Genomic DNA, 9,801 nt, shown 5'->3' on the forward strand with positions numbered 1-9,801 from the left:
TTATATAACACTTCAGAGGTATATTGCCTCTTGTTATGCTTTTACACCACATTTCTGTTGTTCTACACCATCACCCACATCATATGACACAAGGCCTATAACTCTGACTTCAATTTATTATGAATTATGCCCCTTTTTACGTAGAATTTAAGGTTATAGTTTTGATACTCTTTTTCTGTCTAAATTGGATATTATTCAAACTTGAAATAGTTGTTCCATCTTCCTCTGATGTGCTCTCTTTCGCTATCCAGCACCGAAAAAAAAAAGCTTGCTGTCTCCTGATTGAATTAGCCTACTTCCCTTTTATTACATGTTCCTTAATTTCAATTAAAATCGTTCATGGAAAGTTTCTTTCCTTAAAGCTCCAACTAACAAATACAATTATAAAATCACTACCAGTCTAATGCCAAAACGTCTGGTCACCAAATTCACTTTTCACATGTACATTTGTACAATAAAATCTCTACTTTCTATTTTCAGATTTTGAGGCATTGTTCCGAGCATTCAATGGACATCGACCGTTGTTTTAACATGTATATTAAAATGTTCTAATAAAGTTTTATTTCGTATTGCAAGAATTTTGTAGTCATTTTCGACAAAAATTCATTTTATCTACGGGCAAAAGTAAAAATAAAAGTCGTGTAACCATGTCAAAACCTATTACATTTTCAAATCTGGTGAACTGTCAGACTATTCTTGATCAAAATCCTCTGAAAAAAGTCTTCTTGAATACAAGTTCCCATCATAGTTTTGCAAGGGGTATTAATAGGCTATCGTTATCCCATTGATGAAAATAGCAGGGCTATCATAATACCCTTCATGAAATTCGCAGGACTATTACAATCCTAAATGCAGTTTGGCTACAGACATGATTACATCCCATTTTGTGAGAAGATGGAGGAAAAGTTACATTTTTTTTTGTTCAGATTACCAGGTCCGATTGGTCAAGGGTACAACGTGAAGTCAGAGGCGAGATAGCTTAATTTTGTGTCCGCTCCGTATATTCTAAACCTCTTGGAACATTTTCTTAAAATTATAATTAGATATTAGCCTCATCATGACGATGTTCTAAACCCAGGTCACTCAGTCTAAGGTCAATGTTACACGTGGAAGTCAACGGCAAAAAGCTTAATTTCATGCCCACTCCATACCTGCAAACTGCTTTGAAGAGTTATCAATTGTATTTCCCCATCAAGGTGACTTGCAGGGCGTACAACTCAAGTCGTTAGCCCAAGGTAATATTTGAAGGGCAAAATTTTGATAGCTTAAGTTTTGTCCGTTCCAAATTATTTACCACAAGAACGATTTTCATAATATTCGTATCACTAGTCTTGTTAAACTCATCAAGACGGCATGCAGGGTGCAAAGCCTGGGTCACTACGCCAAAAGTCACATTGTGGTCAGAGATCAAAGAGCTCAACTCATATCAAATAATTCGCTGAAATGAATTTCATAAAACTGGCACAAATTTTTAACCGCATTAAGCGGACATGCAGGACGCACAAACCTGATCACTAGATCCAAGGTCAAGATCATTATAGGAACTCTAATTCGGTTCTGCTCCGTATCTTCTTAATTGATAACTGGACGGATTTTCATAAATCTAACATCAGTCGATAATCTCTTCAGGATGACAAGCAAAACTTACAGCCCGGATCAGGAGGTTCAAGGTCAAGGTCACACTTGAAGCCCAAAGGTCACGATCACAACATATAACTTTCCCTGTCTCAGAGCGGCGTCTGTGGGTATAATCACATTTAATGGTAGCTCTAGCTATAATTTAAAATGAATTAATTATTATATGACTAAAAGTGCTTATTTTAAATAACATATTTGTTTTATATATAAAAATTATGGGGAAAATATAAAACAGGAAAAGGCAATGAGCAATGCATTTTGAATAAACCTATATTCTTCTCTTGCATTGCTTAAATATCTAAGGCTTCTCATTTTCACCCTCCATTTATAAATTTCCGTCGAAAAATCTCGATGGTACAGAGTGTCTAACTCTTCTGCCATGCACATCTCTTTAAATGTGTTATCTCTTGTCTGAATACATTAAAATAATACATGTTGAAGAAAAGTAATAAGCACTATTTCATTTTATAATAGAAAAATGTATTTATTGTTTTCAAAATTAAAATTTGGCTTTAACCCAAGTGACTGAGAATGCATGGCGGCCATGATGTTTTCAAATATGTTATTTCAATTCAATATATAGGCAATGCGTATTATAACATAACCGAGGCTGCCATCTTATTTAAAAATAAATCATCTCGTTTGCCTAAAAACAATGTGTATTATTATATACTTGCCTTGGGTATTTTTCAAATATTTTTATTAAGACATCATATGTTTAATATAAAAAGTATCTTACTTTACTATTTATGTACAATGAAATCATGTATAAAAATATACGGGAAATTCATTCGTCCGTGAAATAGTATTTTTTAAAGTAATACCAAGAAGTGATATTGGGGACCGTCACTTCGTTCAAATATACATTTATCTTTAACCGTTTCGGAGATATTTAGATTTAAATGGACCGAAGATGACAAAATATGGCAGGCTAACGTGATAAGAAACATGTTGTATGCAAATGTAATACCATATTTAGAAACAAGATGGCCACAATGCATGCGTATACTTGTGGTAAAACCGAACCCTGTACTACTTTTTAATTAAATTAATGTATATAATCTTTTTATCAGAATATAAATTTTATAGAAATTAACCTGTTCTTGCAAATTCAAATTTCTGCAAACATTGGCCCAGTGATGTTGCTTTGGAATGCCTGGAGGTAGCCATCTCTTTGCCCTACGATTGTATGCCTATAAGACAAAATCACCCCTTCTCCTTTGCTGATATGGCAGAAAAAATTACTTTTTCCAGCCATAACATAATCGGTATTATTTCGCCTTATACCACAACAAAATGCAAATATTACCAGCACGTAGTTAAAGACGACATCGCACACGAAACAGAAATTTCTATCCTTACAGCTGCCTATGTATCTATATACAACTGGAGCTTGATCTTGTGAAATGTAAGTAGTTAATATTTCATCAATAGTACTGTAAAAGAGAATTGTTAAGATCATACATGACTTATGATGGTCTGTACAAGCCTTACAGCATATAAGTGCACGTGTTGTGCGATAACCAAGCATCTTTGCAAGATTTTTGCAGGCAAACGTCCAAAAGAAATTTGAAACAAGCCTTTACGACAGTCATTTCTATGTGGCCTAGCCCGGGAACAAGCAATATGTCACGTAGATCATCATTCTTTCCGATTAAACATGATCCTAGAACGTAGGGAAGGCCGTCACATCCTACACATGTCCATCTTCTGTTACTCCTACATGACACTGGTGTTGTACATGCTGTCCATGTAAATATAAATAAAATTTTGATATTGTTCTTCAATAAAAGGGTTATCATATAAATTAAAACAAAAAATCACCCAATTTCATACTATGTGCTTTATGTATCTTTAAAATGTATAATTATGTGTAATGTCACAGTTAAAGGTCTAAGTTGAATTTACGGCTGTTATGGAAAGGACTTATATTTTTGAAATGGATAATGATAACAACTACATTGTAAATTGTCAAAGATTTTACAGAATTACCTGAAGATCGTTTTTTACAGAGTCATATGAGCAAGGGTATAACAACGCAGGTTCTCCTACTTTAACATGTGGTTTATCATCCGGGTGGCAACTGGTCGCCCATGTATAGGGATCCGCAAAGCCTATCTTGTTTATTGGACCAATGAACCCTTTAAACATAACTACTTAGATGCGTTCCAGTGAACTAATTCTGGTAAAAATACATGTTCTAGCAATAAATGTTAAGATAAATAAATGTGTTCTTTCTTAGTTATACTTATGTTTTATAATTATTAAATAAATTATGTACTGAAAGAACAACCCGGGTAAAAAGGTATGGATGATTTATAGCACACACTTAATGTAAATGTTACAACTTTTTATTATATGTCTTAACATGGTCACCATGTATTGTTACTTATAGTGTGTGGTATTACGATTTACGGACTAACATAGCGCTCATAGTGATATACTAATATTTTGTCATTGCATTGTCAATTAGAATTTAATATAGATAATTATACACGGACGAAAGTAAAGGGTAAAGTGTTTATACCTCTACATGTGGACATAAGAACACCTCTTTCATATTATTTTTAGTATCAACTGTTACATTAACTTACCATCTATCCTTTGCTGTATGTTGTCTGTTCCTTTTTTCTCTGTAACGATTGCCTTAAGCATACTGCAAGGAAACTATTTCTTATAGTATCAAACTTGCTTTCAGCTTCCTTTGTATAATGCCTAATACTGACAACAGTGTTACTATTATTTTCCTGGAACAACCACTGTCTAGGAGTAAGATGTGGACTTTCCTGTAACTTACTACATAATGCTGGTGTAATGTGGAGAAGCATAGTGATTACAGATGCAGTTGTTTTGTGTCCAAAGGTAACTCTCCAGTTTCTAGCAGTCAGCTGATTATTATCAAAAAATGTTATTTGATCACTGTTACACTCATTTTGCACTGGTTGTTGGGCATTTGCTTTCAGTCAGCGTTGTAAGCTGCTATAATTACTTTTGTAAATGCACCTCTGGGAACACAATAAGCAGAGAAATTCTCAAGATTTACACATTTATTTGGCGGAATTTTCTATCGACCTTTTACCAACGATAAAGACAAAGAGTTCCGAATACTAGTACACATATTAGAATATAACACAATATCGTTGTCATCTTACTCAGGTTAAGAACCACTAAATGTTAAGGTGTAAAACTATTAATTTACTACACTCTTCCCCCCTTTAAAGTAGAAACATTAAATTACAAGATTCTTTCATGTAATCAAATAAAGCATAATACTGGTTAAAAATTAATACTGTTTCTTCTTGACTAGATATGTCTTTGAAACCACAGTTCAGTAATCAGTTCCACAAGATCAAAACAGTTCACATTAGAAAACAAAGTAAGAACTAACTATTGATTAACACAAAGTATAAAATCTAGTTTTGCATATTCAAGCTTACTGATTTTGTAAGTATATGTTTTGTAATACAAAACCAGAGTTCTGTTGTGTCCCACGGGTGTTATTTTGACCCTTAAGCACAGTGGTGACACCATATTATGTTTCTATTCCTTGTATAAAAACTATTAAACTTATGATTGAATCTTTTGCATATAAGTTTTATATACATCCAAATTTGTGAATGACAGATATACAGAACCAAGGTTCTGTTGTGCACCACGGGCATTATTATGGCCCTTACACTGTGTATGCACTAGCGTTTTTCCCACACATAGTCTTTCAATTTCCTTGGTGTTTTGATTGTACGTTTCGGTCTTTCATTCACTGGACTAGAATCAGTACTTTCAGTAGATGGCACAGACGGAGATGGTGGGTTCGAAGGTTCTCCTGGCAGAGATACTGGTCCAGGTGGTAAAGAGGAGACTTCCACAGGAGTTTCGGTCGTAGGAATAGAACATTCGGAAAGTACGGACTTATGATTATCATGAACGTCCGGAGCCACTAAGTCATTTGATGGCACAGAACAAGTCTCACTGAATGGCAACTCTGCATGCCGGGTAACCAAATGATCAATATGACAGTATCGAATTCGGTTGTTACATTTCACCAGATACGAAACTGCTCCAAGTACCTTATGAATAACGCCTGGCCGCCACTCCCATTTTCCCCCTTGAATTGTGCTTTTAACTGCCACTTGATCGCCCTTTTCAAATGTTCGCATTTTAGTTGACTTGTCATGAACAGCTTTCATTTTCATTTGACTGTCCTTCACTTTGCTGTCCTTAGATGGTTTCACTAAACTCAATCTCGTGCGTAACTGACGATTCATGAACAGTTCACATGGAGCGATACCGGTGGTAGTATGTGGTGTAATTCTATATTTCAGCAGGAAATCAGCAAGGAGATGTGTTAAGCTCACTGACTTTACACTTTTCGCATTATCTTTAATTCTGGCTTTCAACGCGTTTTTAACTACTTGCACGGCCCTTTCTGCCTGCCCATTTGACGATGGATGATAGGGCGGAGTAAGAGTGTGTCTAATGCCTGTCGTTTTTACAAAGTCCTTGAATGTAACTGATGTAAACTGTGGGCCATTATCAGAAACCAGTTGTTCAGGTAACCCCGTGTAACTAAAAATAGATCTTAGTTTGTCTATAGTGTTTTCACTGGTGGTACTTTTCATTGGTATAACCTCCAACCACTTGCTGTAGTTATCTATTAGTATCAAAAATGAATGGTTCTTAAAGTCTGCAAAGTCAATATGAATTCGTTCCATAGGGCGTGAAGCGCGAACCCATGGATGCAGCGGTGCTTCTGCAGGAAGTGCTTTCAACGACTGACAGGTTCCACAGGTGGCAGCAAGGTGTTCAAGTTCAGAGTCCAAGTTAGGCCACCAGACATAACCGCGAGCCAGCGATTTCATTCTGTTTACTCCAAGATGTTGATCATGAAGTTCTGAAAGAATAGTATTCCGCAGAGTCTCTGGAATTATAACACGTAGACCCCATAGTAGCACACCACGGTCAACACCAAGTTCAAACCGTTTGCTAAAATATGGTCGTATTTTGGGATCGTCGTTATGTTTTGGCCACCCACTTAATACAAAGTCAATGACCTTACTCAGAATTGGACATTTTCGAGTTGCGTCAGCAATCACTCTTGCCTCAACCGGAAGTTCCTCAATGAAAGATACTAAGTCATCTGTACTTTCAACCTCGCTACTGGTTACAGGTAACCGTGACAACCCATCACAATTGCCATGCGCAGACGATTTCCGATATTTTATGTCATATTGGTAACCCGATAGGAGTATAGCCCATCGCTGCAAACGTGACGCGGCTAAGGTAGGTATCCCCCTGGTAGGACCGAAAATTGTTGTCAACGCGGTATGATCGGTAAGTAGAGAAAACTTGCGCCCATAGAGATATTTGTGAAATTTTTTTACTCCAAAAACGATTCCTAGCGCCTCCTTCTCTACCTGAGAATAGTTCCTTTCGGCTGGAGCAAGTGTCCGAGAAGCATAAGCAATCGGTTTCTCCGTTCCATCTTCCATAACATGGGAGATAACTGCCCCCACTCCGTATGCCGAAGCATCGCAAGCTAAAATCACAGGTTTCTGTTCATCATAGTGAATGAGTACCCCTGTACCTGAGAGTTCGTCCTTAGAGCGGTCAAAAGCTTCTTGGCACTCAGCCGACCACTCCCACTTTGCTCCTTTACGTAACAGTTGATGTAACGGATGAAGCATTGTTGACAAATTCGGAATAAATGAACCGTAGTAATTCAGGAGTCCCAGGTAAGATTTCAGGGTTCCAACATCGGTAGGCACTGGCGCTTTCATGACAGCCTCTACCTTGTCGTCAGTAGGATGAATACCTTCTTCATCTACAAGATGTCCCATGAACACTACATTCTTTGCCATAAACACGCATTTGTTGGCATTCAACTTGATGTTGTGTGTATGAAGGCGTCGCAACACCTCCTCGAGTCGCTGTAGATGCACGTCATCGGATGGAGCTGTAATAAGTATATCGTCTATACGGCACACCACTCCAGAAAGACCAGCCAGTACAGTGTCCATCACTGACTGAAATATCGCAGGTGCTGAACTCACTCCATAGGCTAACCGATTATACTTATACAATCCCAAGTGTGTATTGATTGTAAGTAGATCCTTGGAGTTCTCATCAAGTTCTAGCTGTGCATAGGCCTGCGTAAGATCCAGCTTAGTAAACTTTTTACCCCCAGCAAGGGTCGCGAACATATCGTCAATGTTCGGTAGCGGATACTGATCTTCGCTAATTTCACGATTTACCGACACTTTATAGTCCCCACATAGTCGTAAACTTTTCTTGTCCGCCTTTGGCACGACAACCAGCGGACTTGCCCAAGAACTATTATCGACACGTTCAATTACACCATCTTTTTCAAGAATTTTCAATTCCTCAGTCACCTTGTCTTTTAATGCATAGGGTACCGGTCTGGCTTTATGAAACCATGGTTTGCTATTTTCTTTCAAATGAATAGTTGCTTTGAAACCTAAAATCGGTTTGTCATTTTTCACAAATACTTCTGAGAATTTTTGTTTCATAGTTTCTACCGGATCAGAGCTATCTACTTTGTTAACACTAGCAAAGATTGTTTTCCAGTCAAGTTTTATTTGTTTCAGCCAATCACGACCTAGCAAATTTGGCCTATTTCCTTTGACAACAACAGCAGTCAGTAATTTCCCTTCACTTGATACAGTAATTTCACCTAAAGTGTCTATGCTCTGACCTGAATAACTTTTCAGCTTAATGTTAGTTGGACGAAGATTATTACCACCTAGTTGTGCGCGGTAAGTTTGTTCATTGATTAGAGTTCTTGAACTACCCGTGTCTAGTTCGAATAACACATCTTCATTATCAAGCATAAAATTCACCTTAAACGGATGATTTGATTTGCTTTCTGAATTAGAATAAACAAACAAAGTAAGCTCTTCATCACTTGATTCTTCGACAAAGTTAGTGTTCTTCGCAAACTGCCGGTTCCTACAATTGTTTGCTAAGTGACCAATTTTACCACAATTATAGCATTTACTTTTCTTGTGCATGCAAGAATCTGAACGGTGATTCCCACCACAACGATAACACCCATTTTTCTTCATCGGAGTTTTTACGGGTTTAGGCTCAGACGGTGTTGAAACAGGACGCGACTTAATTTTCACTTTATTAACAGCTGCCGCTGCCATACCACCAAAGGACACAGTGTCTTTCTCAGCCATTTCCATAGCGGTACTTATCTTAATGGCCTGATCAAATGATAACTCCTCCTCGGCTAACAGTTTCTTTTGAATTGTTTCTGACCGTAGACCGCAGACAAACCTATCCCTCAATGCGTCATTTAAAAATGTTCCAAAATCACAATGTGTAGATAATCGTTTCAACTCGACTACATATTCAGATACTGTTTCCCCCTCTTTTTGATTGCGTTTATTAAACTTGAACCTTTCTGAAATTGTGAGCGGCTTGGGGTTATAATGATTTTTCAACAGTTTGACCAAGTCTGCATAAGATTTATCCTTGGGGAGTGCAGGAGCAACCAAGTTCTTGAGGACCCCATACGCTGTCGATCCTATCACGGACAGAAAAACAGGGACCAGTTCCTCATCGGGCACTTCGTTGGCTTCGAAGAACTGTACCAACCGTTCCTCATAGTTTAGAAAGCTTTCTTGGCCATCCTGGAATTCACTTATCTTCCCAAACAAAGGCATGATGATTACAAATGTTTATACTCGTCGCCACTTTTGTAAATGCACCTCTGGGAACACAATAAGCAGAGAAATTCTCAAGATTTACACATTTATTTGGCGGAATTTTCTATCGACCTTTTACCAACGATAAAGACAAAGAGTTCCGAATACTAGTACACATATTAGAATATAACACAATATCGTTGTCATCTTACTCAGGTTAAGAACCACTAAATGTTAAGGTGTAAAACTATTAATTTACTACAATTACCACAAGCTGTTTGTCGATTGTTTAATTGTGCAACAACCTTACTTCCACTTAAATAGTAATTTACAAGATTCTTGCAAAATTGCAAGGGGCTACGTGTGTTAGGCGTCTAGCTTTGTATATACTGTCAACTGCAGTAAGAATACACACTTCTTTTTAGTTAGGATTGTTACCATTACCTGCAGCAGACTTCACAAACCTAAGTAATACATCATTACTGTCATTTAA

General features: G+C 37.2%; 1 protein-coding gene across 1 annotated transcript; it reads right to left on the reverse strand.

The window, feature by feature from the left end:
• Window positions 1-5,327: 5,327 nt before the first annotated feature.
• Window positions 5,328-9,326, reverse strand: LOC123541859 (uncharacterized protein K02A2.6-like). The gene has a single exon (XM_045327482.2). It carries the CDS (start codon window positions 9,324-9,326, stop codon window positions 5,328-5,330), a length of 3,999 nt encoding a protein of 1,332 aa, XP_045183417.2.
• Between the last annotated feature and the right edge of the window lie 475 nt (window positions 9,327-9,801).

Source organism: Mercenaria mercenaria, chromosome 16 (genome assembly GCF_021730395.1).
Source record: "Mercenaria mercenaria strain notata chromosome 16, MADL_Memer_1, whole genome shotgun sequence".
Taxonomy (NCBI): domain Eukaryota; kingdom Metazoa; phylum Mollusca; class Bivalvia; order Venerida; family Veneridae; genus Mercenaria; species Mercenaria mercenaria.

Bases quoted from the DNA above. Each gene is read 5' to 3' on its own strand.
- LOC123541859 (XM_045327482.2), bottom strand. From the start codon at position 9,326: ATGCCTTTGTTTGGGAAGATAAGTGAATTCCAGGATGGCCAAGAAAGC.